The sequence below is a fragment of the Abramis brama genome, assembly GCF_963993115.1.
Source record: "Abramis brama genome assembly, chromosome: 12".
Taxonomy (NCBI): domain Eukaryota; kingdom Metazoa; phylum Chordata; class Actinopteri; order Cypriniformes; family Leuciscidae; genus Abramis; species Abramis brama.
Genome location: NC_139974.1, coordinates 5,575,071 through 5,601,387, shown reverse-complemented (window position 1 = coordinate 5,601,387; position 26,317 = coordinate 5,575,071). Strand labels below are relative to the sequence as shown.

Genomic DNA, 26,317 nt, shown 5'->3' with positions numbered 1-26,317 from the left:
CAAGCCAGTGGCGGTTCTACATTGAATTACACACCTCGCCCGTGCCAAAAACCGCTACTGTCAAATGTGCATTTCCAATAGACAAAACATGTAATATTATTAATACATGCTGTATCGTGTGTTGGTGCCACTGGTCTCAGATATTCTAGAGCCCTGTCGAATCTGCCACCGGTAAAAAAAAAGTCTGGACACCCCTGCTTTAAAATTTAACTGTCTCCCCTTTTCACTTATAATCCCAGTGTTTACTGGAATCTTTCTAAAGCAGGGAAATACAATATTGTCAATCAAAATGACTGAAATAACTTTGAAATATTATCACTCAATGCTGAAGGTAATGAACATTTCTAAGGCAAGGTATATCTATATATATATTGTTGAAAGTAATTTTCAAAGCTTTTACATTTTTATGTTTCCTTTTGATGTTCGATTGTTGAAAGGTGAGTAGAATAATTATTTGTAGCTAGTTTAAAAAATGTATTATCGCGTTCATAGAGCGAGCCTTTCACTGATTGTTAAAGGGATAGTTCACCCAAAAATGAAAATGCTGTCATCATTTACTCACCCTCATGTTGTTCCAAACCTGTATGATTTCCTTTCTTCTGCTGAACACAAAAGAAGATATTTTAAAGAAGGTTGGTAATTAAACAGTTGCTGGTCCCCATTGACTTCCATAGTATTTTTTTTTTCCTACTATGGAAGTCAATGGGGTCCATCAGTCGTTTGGTTACCGACTTTCTTCAAAATATCTTCTTTTGTGTTCAGCAGAAGAAAGAAAGTGTAATGATGTAATGAATGAAATGTATAGTAAATCAAATGAAATGTCAAACTTTTCAATAGCCCTGATCGGCCATAGCCATAGACAGTAAAAGAAATGGACACAGCGACCCCATTGGAACTCAATTGAGACAAGTGAAGCCCATTTTCAGCGATTTCTTAGCACTTCCTTTCCTGACGCGCAGACTCAAACCGAGCAAAGCGTTACACGGACCACGTGAGCAACCCGTCTGTCTTCTAGTAGCTGTGCCAAGAGAAATCTGAATATTACCCTTCCGAATCTTGCAGAGACGGAGAGTGTGAGTAGGAGCTGTCCATAAGCTTGGAGCAGGAGAAACTTTTGCTAGGTATTCTGATTAATTATATTGTCATTTTGCCTCCACGTCCCCCCGATTGCCCGCGAGCTTCTCCTCCCGTCTATACGGTAATCTCTCTAGTGTGCGACAGAGAGTCGCGTGGTTATGACGCAATCGTTAGCCTACTTTTACAAAAACTGCTTCTACGGGTCCATAACATAAGCTACAAGGTAATGGAGCATTTTATACATTGTCGTGTATCTTTAGAAATAAATAATGGACAAATGGAGTCTTTAAACGCCTCAGATGTAAAGTTATTCGCTGTCAAAGTGACGCCAAAATGAATGGGAGTCAATGGGATGCTAACGCAAGTGAAGTTCTGCTACAAGATGTCGGCACCCGGCTGACTTCAACTTCCGGTCGACTTCCTTCCCGCCTGGCCATAGCACACGGGGAAAACCGGAACCGGCCATTCCGGCGGGGAAACATCCTCCACGACAAATGGTTCCACCTGTCTCTCGTCACCCTGTGACAACTTTATGAAAATCTTTAAGTTGAGCAGCGTTTGTCCTGGAAAATCTTCACAGATATCACCAAACAACCAAGCTTTTGTAAGTCTGCTATTTTTCTTCTTCAGGACCTGACAGAAACATTAGTCCGATTACAAATAAACACATGAACCAAACACACCGAATACAGGGACAAATGTAAATGTGTGAATACAGGAGGAGCTCTGACATCACTGTAGTTCAGAGAGAGATTCAGAGAAAGTGAAACTAACTTGGTCAACAATGGACTCCTGAAACGATCAACCTCTTTAAACTACAGAATATTTATTGATCCGTTCAAAGAGTCTTGTGGACACATCTGATCCTCACAGGTAAGAGATAGAAATATAAGAGAGATTGTGCTGAACAGGTTTACAGGGGCGGATCTACTGGGGTGGTACGGGGTGGCAGCTGCCACCCCTAGTAAAGGTCTTGCCACCCCAGCTGCCACCCCATTGATGTCAGCCAGGCCGGCTGAAAATAAGACGACATTTACGGTAAAAACCTTTGTTTCCTGGGCGCCCCTAAACGCATCATGACTTGAGTAGAAAATACTTAGCTACGTCCCTGATTCAAACGTGCAGAGCGGCGTTCGCTCAGTCTGGCTCACACACAGCGAGTCTGCTGCGGTGCGGTGGCCCTGACATTCAAACGGTTACACTTTCTTTGATATTAAACTAATTTTATTTTAGATTTTGGCTTCCAATGATTATAAAAAAGAATATATTTGAGGTATTCCATTAAAAACTAAAGCTGCATTCTGTCTAGCGCAACTTCCTTCCCTTCACAGCGGTGCGCTGTCATTTCTCCCTAAAACCCAAACATAACGTCAGAATCTGCACGATCAGTGATTGCTGTAAAATGCAGTCTATACTGTTGCTAAAGTGTGGGACGCGTTTGATAATACAAGGCTATTAAAAGTACCAAAATTGACGCAAAAGACGCTGTTCCAAATGCGGCGCGCGCTCCGAAACACACCGCAACGAGACAAGCAACGTATATTTTGGGCTTCGTGTGCACATCTAAACGATCAAATATGTCAAAATGGCTGTCTTGGAGATTCACTTAAACAGATTATTCACTTAAATACAGTTTATGTCTTAAATGGGCGTTAATAGTTGGGAGAAAATATGATGCGTAATACTGCATTTGGTCTTAAAGAGTCAGCAGTCTAATAATCCTGCTGACGATTGCTCCATTAATGTGAATCAAACAACAAAAGGCAAAGAGAAAATCAGTCGCAGCTCTTGAATGTATAATTTTGGCTTTTATAATCTTTAATCTATCTATGATAAACTATGCAGTGTTATTTTACATCTGACTTTATTAGATGTCTTTTTAGCCCATATTACTCCTGAACAGTAATGTCAGTAGACATTACTGAAATTAAAGCACTGGGTATATAATTTGTATATTTGTTTAATTGTATAAAAAAAAATTTGACCACGTGTTTGTACTTTGTTTTTGGTGTCCTATGTCTTCTGAATATAAAACACAAAAGCCTGCACCCTTTTATTTGTTTTGTTAAAGCATTGCTTTTTCTTTATATTTTGAAATGTTAAATAAATATCAATAGCAAAAGCAATATTAATTGTGTTCTAAATAATTTTTCCCCTTTTTTTTATATAACAAAAAGAACCGATAAGAATACCGTTAAAGTACCGGATCGATAAGGAGTATCGGTAAGAGTAGTACCGTTAAAACCTTAACGATACCCATCCCTATTGGCAGCAACAAATTAAAAGTTATGGCCAATTTAACTGTGATTAAATTCAGTATATATACGTCTGCCATATGTTGCCACCCCTCAAAAATTCTTGCCCCCCTCTCGCCACCCCATAAATATTTTTCTAGATCCGCCCCTGTTTCTAATGGAAGTGAACTGGTTTAGTAGGTTTATGTCGAACTGGAATAACAGAACCAGGTTTAAGCATGTCAAATAAACTCATTATCAATCACGCCACCGGCCTCGTCCTGCTCGCCACAATATATTTTAATATTATAAGAAACTTAAATTGAGTGTGTGTATCAAGTGTTTCCAAACTTTAGACTAGAAGTGTAGGTGATTTATCTTCTTCATTTCTCTCTCCAGCGATGTCTTCCTCCAGCGGTCCACTGACTGAGGAGCTTCAGTGCTCTATATGTCTGGACGTGTTCACTGATCCAGTCACCACTCCATGTGGACACAACTTCTGCAAGACCTGTCTGAATAAGTGCTGGGACAACAGCCAGACCTGCAACTGTCCATATTGTAAAGAAACATTCAAGCACAGACCTGATCTCAAGATTAACACCACACTCCGAGAGCTCGTAGATCACTATAAAAAGAAAAGTCCTGAGAAAAAACCTGAAGTTCTGAAAAAAGCTGAAGTTCTGTGTGACTTCTGTGAGGAAAGAAAGCTGAAAGCCCTGAAGTCGTGTCTGGTGTGTCAGAGCTCTTACTGTGAAACTCACCTGGAGCCTCATTCGAGAGTGGCAGGTTTAAAGAAACACAAACTGATCAATCCTGTGAGTAATCTGGAGGACTATATATGTCAGAAACATGAGAGACCTCTGGAGCTGTTCTGTAGAGATGATCAGACATGTGTGTGTCTGCCCTGCACTGACGGAGATCACAAAAACCACAACACTGTTTCTTTAGAAGAGGAGATTGAAGAGAAGAAGGTAGAAGTTACTGACAAACTGATTTTAAATGGCTCTTATCATGAGGAATCACATGTTCTTTAATATAAATGAATCAGTTATGAAAACATATTGTGTGTTGTTCTCTGTCTACAGACTCAACTGATGAAGACACAGAAAGACACACAGCAGATGATCCAGGACAGAATCAAGAAGATTGAAGACGTCAAACACTCAGCAGAAGTCAGAAAAGTGAGTTTAAAATAATTAAATTAAATTAATTTTAATATCTATCATTGTTTATTGAATTGTTGTATAAAAGCAATTTCACACTCACAGTCACACTGCTGGTCTGAATATCGACACGTCTGTGATTCCCTGATCACTTAGTAAAGTAATAACACATCTCTCCTCAACAACACACATGATTTGAGGAATCATTCAGTGCAAACGGGGCAGAATGAGGGATTTTGAAAACCGCCTAAAAAAAACTGAAGTATGAGAAATAATAACACTGATTCTTCTCTTAACAAACGCCACTAATAATGTGTTGATTGTCCTGGTTGAGCAGAGAAACACAGAGAAGGAGAAAGCAGCCCGTGTGGAGCTCTTCACTGATCTCATCCGCTCCATTGAGAGATGTCAGACTGAACTGCTGGAGATGATGGAGGAGCAGCAGAAAGCAGCAGATAAACAGGAGGAAGAGCTCATTGAAGAGCTGGAGCAGGAGATCACTGAGCTAAAGATGAGAAACACTGAGCTGGAGCAGCTCTCACACACTGAAGATCACCTCCACCTCCTACAGGTCAGTCAACATCTCTCTGATCAATGATAATGCAGTATATGACACCATAACACTCCCCATGCTGAAGGATTTCTCCTCTCTCCTGCTGTAGATTTACTCATCCCTGTGCAGCTCTAGAAACACCAGGAACTGGTCTGAGATCAGTGTGAAGACTGATGAGAGTCTGGAGACTCTGAGGAGAGCTCTGACTAAACTGCAGGACTCTCTACAGGAGAAACTCACGCAAACTGGTACAGCAATATCAAACACACCATACAGATACATATATTTATCATCTTTTAATATCAGTAATGAAGAATTAGTCTGTTAAAGCTGAAATAAGAGAAGTGTGTGATCATGTGTTTGTGTCTCATTATCATCACAGTTCTTCTTGAAGAGAGCAGGTCATATTCATCTCTAATTTCAGGAAACATGCAGTAAATTCATCTTGTACTAGAAGCTTCATCACTGTAACCAGAACCTTGAGGCTTTAGTAAATCTGTGAACACTTTTAGATGAGAAACAACAGAAAGAAACATTCATTTTCTGCCATTTTCAGTCTTTTCAGCTGTTTCATCTAAATGTTGTGATTATGTGTCAGATAAAATCAGTTTAGCAGAAGAAAATCAAATCGAAAGACATCATGAATGTCTATTCATGCAGATTTGTTCTTTTTTTTAGAGGAATATTTCTGACCTGTATCAAACAGCTTCGCAGTGCTGGGCTTCATTTTCACTTTCTCTAAGGTTATTTTTTATAGTGTTGTCTTTGCTGAATAACCACAACACTAATACACTCCAAAACTGAGATGAATAACATTTGGCATAAAAATATCTAAAATAAAAATTTCATAAAATGTTCACAAAACATTCCCAAAGATGTTCTAAAAAGGAGGACTATTTCGAGCTCAAACACAATAGGAGTTCAGGGATTCTCTAAATATCAGCAGAGAAACATTGATCAGATAAAACATGATGTTGTTCACAATTCTTTAAATATAACCTTAAATCTTGTCTATAATTCACACATAAACATGTCAAAGATCTGATGGTGTTTTATTGTCATTAGTCTCTACAGAACTGAAGAGGATACAGCAGTATGCAGGTACAGTGTGCTGTCTGCACTACACTAGATTACATTCAGATACTCACAGCTTCATCACTGACCGACAGTATGATTAAACACTGATTACATATTACAAACATCATCACTAAATATTTGTATTGTGAATTTGTGATTTATATTCTCTGTTTTCTCAGTGGATGTGACTCTGGATCCTGATACAGCTCATCCTGAACTCATCCTGTCTGATGATGGAAAACAAGTGAGACATGGAGACATTATACAGAAACTCCCAGACAATCCAGAGAGATTTGATCAGTGTCCCTGTGTCCTGGGAAAGGAGGGATTCTCCTCAGGGAGATTTTATTTTGAGGTGCAGGTGAAGGGAAAGACTGAATGGGATTTAGGAGTGGCCAGAGAATCCATTAACAGGAAGGGATTGATCACACTGACTCCCAGTAATGGACACTGGACTGTGTGGCTGAGGAATGAGAATGAATATAAAGCCTGTGCTAGTCCTCGTGTCTCTCTGTGTGTGAGAGTGAAGCCGCAGCGGGTCGGTGTGTTTGTGGATTATGAGGAGGGTCTGGTCTCCTTTTATGATGTGGAGTCCAGCTCTCATCTCTACTCTTTCACTGATCAGTCTTTCACTGGGAAACTCTTTCCATATTTTTACCCGGGTCTTAATGATGGAGGTAAAAACTCAACTCCACTGATCATCACTCCTGTCAATTACAATAAATGAATTTTCTGCCGTAATATGAAATACACAATGAAAATGATTTATATAATTACAAATCTAAACATGTTTTGCTATATTTTCATAATTTGTTTTTCATTGTTAAAATCTATAATTCTAGCTATAAAAAAAATTGTGAAAATATAATGCTTGTTTAACAATTTTATTTTCAATTTTTCTTAATTATTCATGCCATTGTTTTCTCCCATCTCAACCTGACAAAGTGAAAGTGTCTGTTTTTTTGTTTTTATATACATCAAAATAAACCAAACTATGATAAAATTGATAAAGTATATCAAAGCTGTTTCTACCATTTCAATTACAAAATGATCTGTGATAATACTGAGGTAAATCAGATGTTAATTCCTCAATAATCACTGTATGATTATAACCATATTCATACACAACACTATGGATCTTCAAAACACCATATTATGATCATGGTAAAAACAAAAAATTAAAAAAGGTGGAGAAGAAGACGAAGAAGAAGAAGACAAAGTAGAAGTAGAAGACGAAGAAGACGAAATAGAAAGAAGAAGACGATTAAGAAGAAGAAGACGAAGACAAAGAAGAAGATATAGAAGAAGAAGACATAGAAGAAGACGAAGAAGACAAAGAAGAAGAAGAAAGAAGAAGACGATGAAGAAGAAGAAAGACGAAGAAGAAGAAGAAAGATGAAGAAGAAGAAGACGAAGAAGATGAAGAAGAAGACGAAGAAGAAGAAGAAGAAGAAGAAAGAAGAAGACGAAGAAGAAGAAGAAGACATTGTAGGTCTATTACCAAGTTACCATGTCAAATGTTTGCCCCATGCAGGTAGGCCCGCCCTCACGTGATACCGATTGGTCAATTGATAAGCTTAAATCTGATTGGCTAAAGAGTATCTGTGTAGGAGTTCGCTGCCAAGAAAGTCTCAAACACACACACACAAATCCAAGGCGATTCACACGTGAATGACGATTTGCACATTCACATTCAAGGATAAACTCGTACATTTTAAACATTCAAAGGTTTTTGTGCACCGTTGTATATCTACGAATTGTGTTTTGCATTTGTGAAGTGTATTTTATGAATATATACTTTTATTTTGCACATGTGAATTGGTTTTGTGAATGTATATTTTTTTCACGCACGTAAAAATTTTTTGTGTGGACGTGAATTAGGTTTCATGCATGTGAAATTGTCTACGCATGTGTGAATCATGTTTTTTGCGTGAATTATAATTGAGACTTTTCTGCCTCTATATTGGAATATGTGGTGAGCTGGAACCTGCTTATGTTACGCAGTACCGCAAACATCCAATAGGAAAATTCAACTGCAGTAGCCACCGTTCAACCTGAAGAGGGCAGCACTCAGACATTTTTACACCATATATTGTAAAATTAAAACACTTTATACCCAAATATCAAAAAAGTTACTCGAATCAATGAACAGCACTAATAAAGCCCCGTTCTTACAGATCATTAACTAAAAAAAGTTGGTTTAGGGTTTAGTTACCCTTTAAGTCCACTATTCTTAATTAATTTTATTCTTTATTATTTGACCAGATCCTTGTTTTATGTTTCATAAATTGCAGATTGTAAATTCATTGCATATGTTCTGTAGTTCTCTTTGTAGTTCATTCCTTTCCTGTTTAGGACAAAATAACAACACATGATCAACTGTTCCCTTCACTTGGCATATTTCACGTTATCCTGTACTGTGTTTCCCTATTATGTTCAGTGTAGAATTAAGTTTTGTATGGCCCATCCTTAGTCTTAATAAAATTATCGGATCTTCTCTACTTTGTCTTGCCATGTTTTGTATATTAAAACAACTGTCTTCCAGTTTTACAGTTTTTCCAATTTCATTGCCATATCCGACTGCAAGCTTCTTTAATTATAGCTTTTCCCTCCTTCCTACTTAAAGAAACTGTTGAACACCCCCAGAACACTATAGGACACCGACACGTGTCACATGGGGTCATTCTGTGATACTTTTGTGTCTTTTTTAAAAGCTTGATGCTGGTTGGCATTCACTGACATTATATGGAAGAATTTCAGATTAAATAATGATGAACACAACATGATTTCTATATGATTAAAAATATGATTTATTAGATGAAACAAACAAGAGAAATAAAAAACTTTTTCTATCTCATCAATTTTATTTGCACTGATATAGCAAGATGTCCTCTTTTAAAGACAACTCTTTTCTTCTTGCCGTGTAAATGCATTTAAATTCTTAATATTTTTAAATCCTGTAATATTCTGTTCGCTACTGATGTCACACTTTCATGGGCATGTGCTCCTTATTCCTAAACTCTGTTTAATGTACTGTGTGTGTGTGTGTGTGGGGGCGCTGTAATAAGGATTAAACATTTTTACTTAAAGGGATAGTTCACTTTGAAATTAAATTTTGGTATGTTTTCGCTTACCTCAAGGGCATCCAAGATATAGTGGTCTTTGTTTCCGCAGTAGTTTCAATTTTGATATTTTTAAGTCAAACCGTTCTTGTCTGTCAGTCATATAATGCAGGTCTATGGTCACCACCTCAAAGAGCATGCACAGAGAAGTCCAGATTAAACAATTCCCCATTGTAAGTACACATTGATGGCCTAAGACACGAAACGAGCGGTTTGTGTGAGAAAACGAACAGTATTTATATCGTTTTTACCTCTACACAACCACGTCCAAGTGATCTGAGGGCGCGCGCGCTTCCTGGTGTGTGACGTGTGCGCGCGTTCTGGCTTAGTCTGCGCAAGCGCCGGAAGTGATTTCTCGTGCGTAATAAATATAAAAACGATAAATACTGTTCGTTTTCTCACACAAACCGCTCGTTTGTATGACTGACAGACAAGAACGGTTTGACTTAAAAATATCAAAATTGAAACTACTGCGGAAACAAAGACTCCTACATCTTGGATGCCCTTGAGGTAAGCTAAAACATACCAAAATTTAATTTCAAAGTGAACTATCCCTTTAAAAGTGTTCATTGCTGTTTTCAGGTTAAAAACACGCTCCTTTACACCTTGTATGAACTAGTGATTAATAAAGGACCCAGAATCATTATTCTTAAACATAAATAAAGCTGAATCATGCAAAAGAGGAATTAATGACAGAATTCAGAAAATAGAAAAAAATAATTACAGTAATTAAAGACTGCATGTAATGTTACATAAATCTTTTATTGACATTTGCCTTTAAACATTATTGTAAAAATGCAGGTTATAGAAAAGACGTGTGTGGTTTCTATAGCAACAGACTGTAAATATATTGCTTTGAATCTCTGTGTTTTTTTTAACATTAAGTTTTATATTCAGAGCATATCTATATTTACATTTGCAGATTACAACAACACCCCATAAATGTTCATAATCTCAGTGGCTTTCTGTCCTGCTTTTGGCGACGGCAGGTCAGTCCAGTTTCTTCCCCATTCAAATCCATTACAGCACAAGATCAGCCACAATCCACAAGCTTTAGGAGAACAGCAAACCTCAAAATACTTCATTTACCCGAGAGAATCTCACAAAAACTGTCAGAAATGACCAAGTTAAGACTCGATCTGAAGATCTAGTCTGACCAAATTAGTTAGGGCTAGTCCAGTCTACTTTCTTATGTTACTTAAAGTTATGACCAGTCTCGAGGTAAAAAAATTAGATTAACTTCATATTAAGATTAACAAGGTCATATTTCACCCCAAAATGTATATATATATATATATATATATATATATATATATATATATATATTTTTTTTTTTTACAAAAAAGTTCAAAACTGCATAAATATGATTCATACTATTTTATAATCACATAAATAAAATTAAATAGGTTTTAAGTACCTAATTAAATAATGTTCTCTTACTGCAAATAATAAAAATAATAACTAAAACGTATTTAAATTTTGAAGCATACATCATGGTAGTATTTGTTGTACTGAATATAATTTGATAAAATAAAATAAATGTAAACAATAAATAAAATAAAGGGTGTTTTTCATTTCTCATGTATGACTCCTCGGGGTGAAATGCGTGACCCAGACATTTTTTGTGAGATTCACCAAATCATCGGACAGCCAATGTTTTATCATCATCATCTCTATCTGTTCTGCACATCTGGAAACATCCCGTCAAACACAAAATAACACAAGTGCTATAGATATATATCAACAAAAGCTCTGTGTCGTCTATCACAGGACGTTCAGGTGAGATGTTCGCACGTCTGTGAACAAAATGTGTCAGTGTGGAAACAGATGAAGCTCAGATTCAGACGTCTGTGGCCTAAAAACTCGGACTCTTTCCTGAGCTCTTCATTACAAATCCATAATTCCCTTTAAAGGTGCACTAAGTAGGCTAACGTTTTTACCTTAACCGAACAGCTTCGGAGTCATTGGAATAGTTATATGACTTGTTTCGGGTTGAATGGTGGTCGTCGCGCATCCCCCGAGCGCCTGTGAGCGGAAAAACCACCCTTGCAACTTTGGGCCGGCGGGTCGCGTCAGGAAGTATCGCGTGATATCAGGTCTCGCGATGTAACAAATTGCTTTATGGCACTGCACACAAAGCTAGGAAAGCTTTGTCGGAGGACGAAAGAAAGGAAACGGCAGACTGAGTAAATATCGTTCTTGTTGATGGACTAGTAGACGGTGCGGTAAAGTAGGTTTTATGTTGGACATTCGTTAGACATTCGATCTTTTCTGCAGCATTAATTGATATGTAATGGCTTAATAGTCGTGGATGATGCTGTATCTCGTCTAGGTCACATTGTAAAGCATAATGTCAAAGGTGAATTTTAATATTATTCGATTATGTAATTGTTTTAAGAATTGGAAGTGAAAAAGTCCTCATAACGATCCCCACTTGGGCACTTCAAGTTAGGGAGTGTCTCAAAAGTGCCAAATCGACAACAAAGTTGGTTAAGTATGTGCATTATTCCACAAAAACACTAAAAACGTGATCCTTTTACATATGTAGTTGATGTTAGTAAATAGATTAAAATAGATTAAGCCAATTTTTAACTTGTATATGGTTTATATCTGTTATACTTGTAATTAAACTGAATGTTTTAAATGAAATACATCTATTTAACTTTGTGGTTGTTTTATGTAAATACCTCAAATGACCTACAATGTATTTATACACACATGCAGCATATAATACACAACTTAGATTGGTGAAAAAATGTTTTATTACATTTCTTAAGATTAAAAAAAAAAAAATCTATATAACTTCCTGGTCATGTGACCTGATGATGTCACACCACATGGAATGTATTCACCAACCCTTGGAACACACCATACACATCTTTGATTTAGAAAATGCTATTTCGTCTATTTTTAATGAATTCTTGAAATACACAAATTGTCTATTTTTAATGAATTTTTGAAATACACAAATCTATATAACTTCCTGGTCATGTGACCTGATGATGTCACACCACCTGGGATTTATTCACCAACCCTTGGAACACACCATACACGACTTTGATTTAGAAAATGTCATTTCGTCTATTTTTAATGAATTTTTGAAATACACAAATCGTCTATTTTTAATGAATTTTTGAAAAACGCAAATCTATATAACTTCCTGGTCATGTGACCTGATGATGTCACACCACCTGGGATTTATTCACCAACCCTTGGAACACACCATACACGACTTTGATTTAGAAAATGTCATTTCGTCTATTTTTAATGAATTTTTGAAATACACAAATCGTCTATTTTTAATGAATTTTTGAAATGCGCAAATCTATATAACTTCCTGGTCATGTGACCTGATGATGTCACACCACCTGGGATTTATTCACCAACCCTTGGAACACACCATACATGACTTTGATTTGGAAAATGTCATTTTGTCTATTTTTAATGAATTTTTGAAATACACGAATCGTCTATTTTTAATGAATTTTTGAAATATGCAAATCTATATAACTTCCTGGTCATGTGACCTGATGATTTCACACCACCTGGGATTTATTCACCAACCCTTGGAACACACCATACACATCTTTGATTTAGAAAATGTTATTTTGTCTATTTTTAATGAATTTTTGAAATACACAAATCGTCTATTTTTAATGAATTTTTGAAATACGCAAATCTATATAACTTCCTGGTCATGTGACCTGATGATGTCACACCACCTGGGATTTATTCACCAACCCTTGGAACACACCATACACGACTTTGATTTAGAAAATGTCATTTCGTCTATTTTTAATGAATTTTTGAAATACACAAATCGTCTATTTTTAATGAATTTTTGAAATGCGCAAATCTATATAACTTCCTGGTCATGTGACCTGATGATGTCACACCACTTGGAATGTATTCACCAACCTTTGGAACACACCATACACGTCTTTGATTTAGAAAATGTCATTTTGTCTATTTTTAATGAATTTTTGAAATATGCAAATCTATATAACTTCCTGGTCATGTGACCTGATGATGTCACACCACCTGGGATTTATTCACCAACCCTTGGAACATTTTTACAGGTTTTCTAAAGTTTTCTATTTTTTATTTTTCTAATTGATATTAAAAGAGGAATTTGACAAAGCTGTGAAATTAGATTGATTTCACAAGTAATGACCATTCACATTAAGAAATACATGTTTTGTCATATTTTCATAGAGGAAAAAGAAATTAAGTGCATACAGTTAGCTCATGACATCCCTTTATTGAAGAAAACATACAGAAGTTAAACAATCAAGAGTTTGATTTAATTTTCGTCTGTTTCTTTAAATATTAACAAATGTGAACTTATGGTCTTGGGATTTTGTAATATCACCGTTATCTAGGCTAGTATAACAGTGAAATTAGTAGTTACATGTCTTATAACTGTAAAACCAAATGCTATATTTCAAAAGGCACCAGAGTTTTTACTAAAATGCAGTTTTGATGTTAATAACATACCAATTACACTTATACACTCATAAATAGGTTTTACTTTGTACAGTAATAATTTCTTCCTCCACAAAGGATTAATGCACAATTTGGAATAGTAAATAAATCAAGGTTAGAAACAAAAACTTTTTTTAATGACAATTGGTTTGGGAATTTTGGTTGTGGAAATTGATTAAAGATGATGGTATCTTTAGTTTTATAGAACTTACAAATATTTAGCTAATATTTAATTGTATGCAATTCCCAGAGAACTTTTGAGGCTTATTGGATTAGAGACACTTGAAGTACTTCCCAGTTTAGGCTGAATAATAAACATTTTTTAAGTTATGGATGTAATAATTGCCTATGCTCCATTGTCTAAACAAAATATATTCTTGATGTTACAAATACATTGAACTTTCTGTTCAAGAAACATGTTTTAGATTGGAGTAAATTATAGATGACACCTCATAGATATTCTATAACAAACAAAGTTAATGAGTTTTCATATAAGATAAATAACACTGAGTAGGCCTACACTCATTAGACACTTGTGCTTTAAAGTTAATGTGGAAGACAATTGTATATTTTATGCCCATGAGCCACTCATATTGAAGCTGATATTGTTTTGAAGAAAGTGATATTAAAATGTTTTACAATTGATATAGATAAATATTTATATGTGATTTCATAACTATTATGGCTTATTACTAGGCCTATAACCAAAGTGGATTAAAAAATAAATATTTTTAAACACTTTAAAATCAATACGAACCATGCAACTGTTTAGTATAATTATGTATTTAATAAAAATAAAAAAAAATAAAAAAAAATCCATTGCCACTATACATTGTTTTGATGTTTTCTAAAAGAGAGAAAAAAAGTCTTTGATACATCAAACAAACAAATAAAATAAATGAAAATAAAATGGTGATTGATTAATTAATTATGAACACCTGCTGTTAACAAGCAGAATCACTGAAGAACAGAGAAACGCAAGAACTACAACTGACTTCAGCCACAGCCTTAGATGAAATCAACTGAAGATAAAAGAAGACATTAAATCTGTGAAGATCTCAGCAGAGGAGGATTAAACAACTCCACAAACAGCATTACCAGACTGACTTTATTTAATTTCCGGTTTAATGAAATCAATAGTTGTATTTTAAAGTCACCATGATGGTGGTTAGCGTTTGCTTTAGTTGGACTCTTGACCCTTAACTCTTTAGTGTTAAATTTTCTCTGATGTGTTCCAAGGGTTGGTGAACAAATTCCAGGTGGTGTGACATCATCAGGTCACATGACCAGAAAGTTATATAGATTTGCGTATTTCAAAAATTCATTAAAAATTGACGAAATGACATTTTCCAAATCCAAGTCGTGTATGGTGTGTTCCAAGGGTTAGTGAACAAATTCCAGGTGGTGTGACATCATCAGGTCACATGACCAGGAAGTTATATAGATTTGCGTATTTCAAAAATTCATTAAAAATAGACGAAATTACATTTTCCAAATTCAAGTCGTGTATGGTGTGTTCCATGGGTTGGTGAATAAATCCCAGGTGGTGTGACATCATCAGGTCACATGACCAGGAAGTTATATAGATTTGCGTATTTCAAAAATTCATTAAAAATAGACAAAATTACATTTTCCAAATTCAAGTCGTGTATGGTGTGTTCCAAGGGTTGGTGAATAAATCCCAGGTGGTGTGACATCATCAGGTCACATGACCAGGAAGTTATATAGATTTGCGCATTTCAAAAATTCATTAAAAATTGACGAAATTACATTTTCCAAATCCAAGTCATGTATGGTGTGTTCCAAGGGTTGGTGAACAAATTCCAGGTGGTGTGACATCATCAGGTCACATGACCAGGAAGTTATATAGATTTGCGTATTTCAAAAATTCATTAAAAATTGACGAAATGACATTTTCCAAATTGAAGTCGTGTATGGTGTGTTCCAAGGGTTGGTGAACAAATTCCAGGTGGTGTGACATCATCAGGTCACATGACCAGGAAGTTATATAGATTTGCGTATTTCAAAAATTCATTAAAAATAGACAAAATTACATTTTCCAAATTCAAGTCGTGTATGGTGTGTTCCAAGGGTTGGTGAACAAATTCCAGGTGGTGTGACATCATCAGGTCACATGACCAGGAAGTTATATAGATTTGCGCATTTCAAAAATTCATTAAAAATTGACGAAATGACATTTTCCAAATCCAAGTCGTGTATGGTGTGTTCCATGGGTTGGTGAACAAATTGCAGGTGGTGTGACATCATCAGGTCACATGACCAGGAAGTTATATAGATTTGCGCATTTCAAAAATTCATTAAAAATTGACGAAATGACATTTTCCAAATCCAAGTCGTGTATGGTGTGTTCCATGGGTTGGTGAACAAATTCCAGGTGGTGTGACATCATCAGGTCACATGACCAGGAAGTTATATAGATTTGCGTATTTCAAAAATTCATTAAAAATTGACGAAATGACATTTTCCAAGTCCAAGTCGTGTATGGTGTGTTCCATGGGTTGGTGAATACATTACATGTGGTGTGACATCATCAGGTCACATGACCAGGAAGTTATATAGATTTGCGTATTTCAAAAATTCATTAAAAATTTACGAAATGACATTTTCCAAGTCCAAGTCGTGTATGGTGTGTTCCATGGGTTGGTGAATACATTACATGTGGTGTGACATCATCAGGTCACATGACCAGGAAGTTATATAGATTTGTGTATTTCAAAAATTCATTAAAAATTGACGAAATGACATTTTCCAAGTCCAAGTCGTGTATGGTGTGTTCCAAGGGTTGGTGAATAAATCCCAGGTGGTGTGACATCATCAGGTTACATGACCAGGAAGTTATATAGATTTGCGTATTTCAAAAATTCATTAAAAATTTACGAAATGACATTTTCCAAGTCCAAGTCGTGTATGGTGTGTTCCATGGGTTGGTGAATACATTACATGTGGTGTGACATCATCAGGTCACATGACCAGGAAGTTATATAGATTTGTGTATTTCAAAAATTCATTAAAAATTTACGAAATGACATTTTCCAAGTCCAAGTCGTGTATGGTGTGTTCCATGGGTTGGTGAATACATTACATGTGGTGTGACATCATCAGGTCACATGACCAGGAAGTTATATAGATTTGTGTATTTCAAAAATTCATTAAAAATTGACGAAATGACATTTTCCAAGTCCAAGTCGTGTATGGTGTGTTCCAAGGGTTGGTGAATAAATCCCAGGTGGTGTGACATCATCAGGTTACATGACCAGGAAGTTATATAGATTTGCGTATTTCAAAAATTCATTAAAAATTTACGAAATGACATTTTCCAAGTCCAAGTCGTGTATGGTGTGTTCCATGGGTTGGTGAATACATTACATGTGGTGTGACATCATCAGGTCACATGACCAGGAAGTTATATAGATTTGTGTATTTCAAAAATTCATTAAAAATTGACGAAATGACATTTTCCAAGTCCAAGTCGTGTATGGTGTGTTCCATGGGTTGGTGAACAAATTCCAGGTGGTGTGACATCATCAGGTCACATGACCAGGAAGTTATATAGATTTGCGTATTTCAAAAATTCATTAAAAATAGACTAAATGACATTTTCCAAATTCAAGTCATGTATGGTGTGTTCCAAGGGTTGGTGAACAAATTCCAGGTGGTGTGATATCACCTGTTTCTATAAGGTAAAATGAAATTTTGGGAGTACAATGTAATAACCATGTACCCATTCATAATGAATATCCCATTCACAGCTTAAAACTATCTACGCCTATTTGACAAAAAATAGGTTGTCCACTTAATTCACATCTTTACATTTTATTAGTATGCTTTGCGTGGGTTCGCACCTTGGAATGCTTATTTGTGTGTGTGTGTGTGTGTGTGTGTGTGTGTGTGTGTGTGTGTGTGTGTGTGTGTGTGTGCAGTTTTGAGACAGTCCCTTAATTTGCTTGGCGAATGTCTAACGAATGTCCAACATAAAACCTACTTTACCGCACCCTAGTAGACATCTTCAGAGGTTATCTGTGCCTGTTCGATGTCCGACGCTTTGTAACGCGTTCTGTCAGGAGGAGAAATAGGGATAGCTCACAGATGAAGTTATTACCGAGAGCCAGACAGACTCACGGAGGCGATTGGCATCTCACAACTTGCACTTTATTCCCCAGTCGAACTCGTGTAACTGTCTGTCACCCGTTCTAACGTCCACATCTTTACTTGATAAACAAAAGTAGGATAAGAATGAGCATCAAACTGAAATTACCCGCATACGGGTGTTCGAGGTGCACATGATACAACACAGACTGCCGACGACAGTTCAACAGGGCGCGCGCAGCTCTTAAAGGGGCCACACCTTATTTCCACTCGTTACAGCTTCCATCCTATTGAACAGGTACCGGTATAGAGGGCGGAAGGGATCAGGCCGTGAGTGCAGAGACAGCTCTGCGCGAGTGCTATTTACGACAGTAACGTTAAATACAAGTACTCCACAGCGACTCTAGGGGTCGCTGTTTGACAAAAACGGAAAGCTGCCTAGTGTGCCTTTAATCAAACAAATCGAGAAATCAAGTGATGTAATCAACTCAGATTTTGGCATCAGATCCCATTTTAGAAGTAGTTTTGTTCTGTGCACTGGATCGATCACGTCAGAACAGATCGGGGTTCAAGGCTTTTATAAAACATTTCACAATATTAAAATCCTCTCATATTGCATTGCTCTCCCATAATAGTGCTTGGCACAGAAACGTGTGTTTGCAAATGACCCAACTTATTTTTCTTTACATTTACAAACGTATATACATTCTTACACGATAATGTACAAACAAAGATGTAAGTGCAAATACAATATGCATGCATGTCACTTTAAAATCTTGTTAAAACTGAAATGAGTTTCACACCAGAGCTTCAGAACTGCGAATATAAACGACTGTATCCAAACGAGAGCGAGTGAAGGGCAAAAACTGCACGAAACGAACATCTTCAAGAGCCTCGACCACCGAACGGACCAAGAAATAATGACTGTGAAATAATACTGTCAGGTCACTGTAGAAATTACACTTCAGAAAAGCTTCAGTCACGGGCGTGTCGTGGGAAAGACTGGCTGTGTCACATCTGGACTGAGCTCAAACTGGAAACATTAAATAATATGAAACAATAACTCAACATCATCATAACAAGATTCAGTAGAAAGTGAGTACTTGGCCCTATATGACATCATCATGACCTTTGACACCAGTTGTGTTTGTTCGTTCAGTCTGAGTTTACACTGTAGGGCCGGGCGATATACGCTTTGTTTATAAAATGAAGCAACATTGTGATGATTTTATTTGGCCATTGAGTTTCTTCTCTGATTATTTTCCATGAATCAGTCGAACTGATTCAAATCTCGAGTCTCAGTCTTTTATATGTTAATATTGCTTTTATATTGTTATATTTATACAAGTGTTGTTGTTATTTATTTAATTTCTTGATTTTTACTGTATTTTTCTTCTTGCATTAAACATTTTCAATCAAACTGGCAACAGTTTCTATTTGGCTGAAATTACTAAAAGAAATCAGCCTTCAAATCTATTTCAGAGCAAATATATAAATACTAATAAATACCGAACATGTTCAAAAGGCTGAAACAAATTACATTTTTATATATACAGTGAGGAAAATAAGTATTTGAACACCCTGCTATTTTGCAAGTTCTCCCACTTGGAAATCATGGAGGGGTCTGAAATTGTCATCGTAGGTGCATGTCCACTGTGAGAGACATAATCAAAAAAAAAAAAAATCCAGAAATCACAATATATGATTTTTTTACTATTTATTTGTATGATACAGCTGCAAATAAGTATTTGAACACCTGAGAAAATCAATGTTAATATTTGGTACAGTAGCCTTTGTTTGCAATTACAGAGGTCAAACGTTTCCTGTAGTTTTTCACCAGGTTTGCACACACTGCAGGAGGGATTTTGGCCCACTCCTCCACACAGATCTTCTCTAGATCAGTCAGGTTTCTGGGCTGTCGCTGAGAAACACGGAGTTTGAGCTCCCTCCAAAGATTCTCTATTGGGTTTAGGTCTGGAGACTGGCTAGGCCACGCCAGAACCTTGATATGCTTCTTACAGAGCCACTCCTTGGTTATCCTGGCTGTGTGCTTCGGGTCATTGTCATGTTGGAAGACCCAGCCTCGACCCATCTTCAATGCTCATGTGTCTCTACAGAACTGAAGAGGAGACAGCAGTATGCAGGTACAGTGTGCTGTCTGCACTACACTAGATTACATTCAGATACTCACAGCTTCATCACTGACCGACAGTATGATTAAACACTGATTACATATTACACACATCATCACTAAATATATGTATTGTGAATTTGTGATTTATATTCTCTGTTTTCTCAGTGGATGTGACTCTGGATCCTGATACAGCTCAACCTAAACTCATCCTGTCTGATGATGGAAAACAAGTGAGACATGGAGACATTAGACAGAAACTCCCAGACAAACCAGAGAGATTTGATAGATGTGTATGTGTCCTGGGAAAGGAGGGATTCTCCTCAGGGAGATTTTATTTTGAGGTGCAGGTGAAGGGAAAGACTGACTGGACTTTAGGAGTGGCCAGAGAATCCATTAACAGGAAGGGACAGATCACAGCGACTCCCAGTAATGGATACTGGACTCTGTGGCTGAGGAATGAGAATGAATATGAAGCCGGTGCTGATCCTCCTGTCTCTCTGTGTGTGAGAGTGAAGCCGCAGCGGGTCGGTGTGTTTGTGGATTATGAGGAGGGTCTGGTCTCCTTTTATGATGTGGAGTCCAGCTCTCATCTCTACTCTTTCACTGATCAGTCTTTCACTGGGAAACTCTATCCATTGTTTTGCCCGTGCCCTAATGCTGGAGGTAAAAACTCAACTCCACTGATCATCACACGTGTCAATTACAATAAATGAATTTACTGCCGTAATATGAAATACACAATGAAAATGATTTATATAATTACAAATCTAAACATGTTTTGCTATATTTTCATAATTGTTTTTCATTGTTAAAATCTATAATTATAGCTATAATTGCAAATTATATTGTGAAAATATAATGCTTGTTTAACAATTTTATTTTCAGCTTTTCATAATTATTCATGCCATTGTTTTCTCCCATCTCAACCTGACAAAGTGAAAGTGTCTGTATTTTTGTTTTTATATACATCAAAATAAACCAAACTATGATAAAATTGATAAAGTATATCAAAGCTGTTTCTACCATTTCAATTACAAAATGATCTGTGATAATACTGTGGTAAATCAGATGGTAATTCCTCAATATATATCACTGTATGAGTATTACCATATTCATACACAACACTATGGATCTTCAAAACACCATGATATTATGATCACAGTAAAGACAAAAAAAAAAAAAAAAAAAAAAAAAGGAGAAGAAGAAGAAGAAGAAGAAGAAGAAGAAGAAGACATTGTAGGTCTATTACCAAGTTACCATGTCAAATGTTTACCCCATGGTAAAAGGTTTGTTTAACAATAAGAATAGAATAGAATAATAGACAAATTTCAACACACATCAGATTCATTGAAATGCTGATTTTTTATTGATACAGTTATATACTATATCTTCAAATAAAATATAGGACTGTTAAATATCTGATGGTGCTGATATGAAGTAGAGATACAAATATGAAACCGTATAAAAGAGTAGGCCTATCTTATAAAATTAAACCTTATAAAAAATATTTTCCTTCTATCAGGACATATTAGAGATTATTCTATTAAAGATGCCTATTTATATTGCTGTTTATGTTTAATGTCTTTTGATCTGTATGAAAATTGAGCACAGCTTCATTTTACAGTAGATAGTGATAAAATGTGACCCTGGACCACAATGGGCAATTTTTTTGAAATTGAGTTGTCTACATCATCTGAAAGCTCTGAAAGCTGAATAAATAAGCTTTCCATTGATGTATGGTTTGTCAGGATAGGACAATATTTGGTTGAGATACAACTATTGTAAATCTGGAATCTGAGGGTGCCAAAAAATCTAAACATTGAGAAAATCTCCTTTAAAGTTGTTCATTTATGTTCGCGATTGTGCAGCATTCACTCACAAAAATAAATGTTTTATATATTTCCGGTAGGAAATTTACAAAATATCTTCATGGAACATGATCTTTACTTAATTTCCTAATGATTTTTGGCATAAAAGACAAATCGATAATTTTGACCCATACAATGTATTGTTGGCTATTGCCACAAATATACCCGTGTGACTTATGACTGGTTTTGTGATCCAGGGTCACAAATAAGGTCATCGTTTTGAAGGAAAAAATATATATAGAAAGCTAGTCACATATTCTGGTCTTTTCACATTGTTCTGTGTCCTGAGAGAAAGAGTAGAAAACTTTATCTCTTTAAAGTAAACCAGTCACAGTAAAGAAACTCATACAGGTTTGGGGAGAGTAAATGATGACAGAATTATTATTTTTGTGTGAACTATCACTTTAAGATTCTCTGAGGCCTCTGTGCTACAGCGTTACTGTAGATAATGTTCACTAGGTGGCGCTATAGTTTCAAATCAGAAAATACAGAGAAAACAATGAGGTTCACACAGTCAAGGAAAACCTGGAAATATGTTATTTAAAATGTTGACATTTAATTTGTTTAGTGATTTGTTTTTAGTTTACTTGGTTAAAATTGTTCATTGTGAGTGCTATGTCTGGTAAATAAATTTTGATCATGCATCTTTAGTCCTAATTATTAATTAAAAAGTATATATTAATTTATATAATATATTATCATGATATTGAGCTGACAACTTCATAATGAACTCAGAGTTTAGTATAATATGAAGCTTAAAGTCAGCTTACTAGTGTGATTACTGAAATGTTCTTTTCGTGTATTCTCTAATGTCTGTATTTGATATCTGAATTCAGTAACAGTGCTTGCCTATTTATCCCAGCTTCCAGAAATGAAATAGGGACTTGTTTTGTGTTTGAGAAAGGTCTTCAACGTGTTTAAACATATAGGGGTCATTGAAGCCAATAGTTTAAGGGACCATTTCTTTGTTAAAGCCTTTACTTTCCAGTTAGACTAAAGTGTAGCTCTCCTTGAGAGAAAGAACGCATTATCTGGATGTTTTGAGAGGAATCCTGTTTATAGTTAGAGTCTGGCCGAATCCAACCCTGGAAAAGCTGTGTGTCGGTGTGTGTGTTAGTCTTCTTGGTTACAGGTTAAGAAACCACTGGCATTATCGGAGATTGACTGAGTTGTTGTTCGGGACATGCTGGCACCCAGCAACCCAAATCTGAGAACTGGAAGGTCACGACGTGCCTAACTTCAGGGTCCGAGTGTCAGCTGCATAATCTATGGAGATATGCTTCAGTCTATCTGTATATGTGTGGAAGATTACTATGTTTATCTATTTCTTAGCCAATGAGAATCATTCAACCTGTAAGCAATGACGTAGCTTAGACCTTGGAAATGGTATAACTGCTGTGATATCTATCTTCAGTAAAACTTTTCTTCAATTTTTTATAATTCTGACTCCAGGTCTTCTTTCAAACATCTGGTCTTTGGGTCCTAAACTGTTAACCCCTAACAAGTCATACAGGTCAGCATCAGCTTTCTTCTGCTTTAGGAATTCCAACAGCAAGACTGATCGGAGGAACAGGAAGATCGAGGAAGCGGAACGTCCTCTGTCACATCAGTGGCGGTCAGTATTTTAGAAATATATAATTAAAATAATAACAAAGATATTAAACAATAATTAACCCTCTGGTGCTCCTCATTTGGGAGTATAACTTGTTATCTTCGTGGTCAGAAGTGACCGGACACGGTAAAAAAAAAAGTTATTGTATTTTTAATGATATGTTTCATATTCCCAATGTTTATCCATAAAAATAAACATTGGGAATGTTATATCGAAATGCATAATGGTGAGCATTAATAGTAGACATTAATGACTGTTAATTGTTCTGACAGTACTGAGAGTAATCATAAACATATCAGGGAATAACTGTGTGCATTCATTTGGTGCCACCATTTAATCAAATTATCAGGTTTGTTTGCATATGCCTTTTTGGAAGAAAAAACAAAAGACATGTCCTCTTTGTCAACTTGCACTTTGTCACAATGATACAAAACAAAATTATTTAAAATTATTTAATTTGAACACACACACAAAATGACACCAAATACAAATTCAAGGCTTGAAGAGGAAAGAATTCACAACACGACTCTCAGGTTTATTTGTAAACTGTGGGATGTTGCTTTCACATGATTTCTGATCTGTGTTGAAATTTGTATATTATTCTATTCTTATGGTTAAACAAACCTAGTTTTACCATGGTAAAACACAATTTCACAATTTGCAAGACGTACAAACTTTTCACCCAGAAAGCGTACCTTCTATGGGGGCATCCATTGGCTAACAAGCCATCACCTGCTGTGTTAGCAATCCATTGATTCCCATTCATTTTGGCGTCACTTTGATAGCGAATAACTTTACATCTGAGGCGTTTAAAGACTCCATTTGTCCATTGTTTATTTCTAAAGAAACACGACAATGTATAAAAGGCTCCATTACCTTGTATCTTACACTATGGCCCCATAGAAGCCGTTTTTGAAAAAAATAGGCTAACGATTGCGTCAAAACAACGCGACTTTCTGTCGCACAGTAGAGAAATTACTGTATAGACAGAAAGAGAAGCTCGCAGGCAATCAGGGGGACGTGGAGGCATAAAGTCCGATAAAGTCAAGGGAGAAGCCCATAGAGAGTCGTAAAGTTGCTCCTGCTCCTAGCTCATGGACAGCTCCTACTCACGCTCTCCGTCTCTGCAAGATTCGGAAGGGAATGATTCAGATTTCTCTTGGCACAGCTACTAGAAGACAGATGGGTTGCTCACTTCACATCTACGTCGTCAAGCTCAGTTTGAGTCTGCACAGTACGCTCAGCCATCAGGAAGTGAGTGCTTCTAATCAGCTTCTAATTGACTTCACTTGTCTCCATTGAAGTATATTGCTGCGTTCGAAACAGCATACTTCCCTACTATATAGTAGGGGAAAAGCAGTAGGCGAGCGAAAAAGTATGTATGAATCCTAGTATTCATAAAAGAGTAGGCGAGAATTACCTGGGTGACGTACTAATTCTCGCGAGATTCGGACATACATATACTTAAAGTGAGTTCGAATATAAGCTTGTTTGAGATGCTCCTTGCCTCGCGGCTGCAGTGAGAGGAGGAGTGAAGAAAGCGCAGGCAAGCCGGACAGTTCTCTCTTCTCGCAGTGGATCTGACACCTGTGAGATCAGGTGGATATCGCGGGATTCACGGGATTCATGCTTGTGCACAGTGTTGCTAATAAACTGGATGGAATTTAAGTTCTGTTGCTTTTATATGAAAATAAATATAATGAACAAGACACCCAAAGTACTTATTTAATTCCATTCCAAATACATGTTTATCAATAATTTTTTCTTTAATACAGACAGATGTTTTTTTTTATTTTGTTTTTTTTATTACATTGCATAACCCATAGAGATCGCACTGTCAGATAGTTTGGGAATATTCACACATAACGTATAAAACATGATATCAGAGTTTTAAAATCAAACATTTTAAAAGAGAACAATACATCACAGTTGTTTAAACCAATGATCATTAAGCTGTGTCATCATGCAAGTCGTTTCCCATCGTGCTTTTGATCAGCGCAGTCATTGGAGAGCAACTGCGCCCGACTGCAGAATCCAACAGGTGCGCCTTGCGCTCGCAAGAGATTTTTGACATATGTCAGCATGACATCAGAGCAAGGCAGACCGCACTCAGACACATTTCTAACCGGCATGCCTCTCGCGCTGATCACCGGTGATCGGTTCTGCGCAGATTTTGCTCATCTCAAACAAGCCTTATACTTACCTACTTTATAGTAGGAGAAAACAGTACGTGAAAGGAGTAGTATGTTCGAAACAACAGTATACAAAAGAGTAGGCGAAGTTCCTGGATGATCTACTACTGAGTGCTCAACCGATGGATACTTTTCTATCCCAGGAGGCCACGCGAGAGGATACGTCATAATCGAACATCGCAGAGATCAGAGAATGTGATTTACTCACTTTTACTCGTGTTTGCTCACTTTCAATTGTGAGTAAACACGGTTCCTTGTGCTAAAATTATCAACCAACCAGAATACTTGAATGTGACGGACCAGTGGCTGAAGACAATCAGGGAGCATACTGAAGGAAATGATGCGCTACAGGCCCTTAAGGCCACTGTCCTTGCAGGCTGGCCTGATGAGAAAGAAAAAAACAACACACATCAACCGAGAATTCTGGCCTTATCGAGATGAAATTAGTGTCCAAGATGGTATTTTGTACCGTGGACAGAAAGCTATTATCCCCAAGTCACTACGTCCAGAGATGCTCAAGCGCATACATTCAAGCCATATAGGAGGTGACGCATGTTATCCTCAAGCTTGTGACACACTGTATTGGCCTAGTATGCAAGCAGAAATCAAAGACTTTGTGAGTAACTGCTCGACTTGCAATGAATTTGCGCACAACCAACAGAAGGAAACCATGCTATCTCATGACATCCCCAG

The 26,317-nt window shown here is 36.5% G+C and overlaps 2 protein-coding genes across 6 annotated transcripts in view; both read left to right on the top strand.

The window, feature by feature from the left end:
- Positions 1-1,540: 1,540 nt before the first annotated feature.
- Positions 1,541-21,111, top strand: LOC311094061 (E3 ubiquitin-protein ligase TRIM39-like). Of its 5 annotated transcripts, none has more exons than XM_084131796.1 (7): positions 1,541-1,681; positions 3,711-4,282; positions 4,397-4,492; positions 4,812-5,045; positions 5,137-5,275; positions 6,093-6,128; positions 6,284-7,107. In XM_084131796.1, the coding sequence occupies exons 2-7, from the start codon at positions 3,713-3,715 to the stop codon at positions 6,829-6,831; spliced, it is 1,623 nt and encodes a 540-aa protein (XP_083987922.1). In that variant the 5' UTR covers positions 1,541-1,681; positions 3,711-3,712; the 3' UTR covers positions 6,832-7,107. The 5 variants fall into 5 exon arrangements, with proteins under 5 accessions (XP_083987922.1, XP_083987923.1, XP_083987924.1 ...); XM_084131797.1 differs by lacking the exon at positions 6,284-7,107 and adding an exon at positions 20,118-21,111 and having other exon boundaries at positions 1,542-1,950; XM_084131798.1 differs by having other exon boundaries at positions 1,542-1,950; positions 6,102-6,128.
- Positions 1,862-26,317, top strand: part of LOC311094053 (E3 ubiquitin-protein ligase TRIM39-like) — a 90,209-nt gene continuing 65,753 nt past the window's right edge. The window contains exon 1 of the mRNA XM_084131771.1: positions 1,862-1,988. The gene's annotated coding sequence lies outside the window, so the exon portion shown is untranslated. The remainder of the gene's footprint in view (positions 1,989-26,317) is intronic.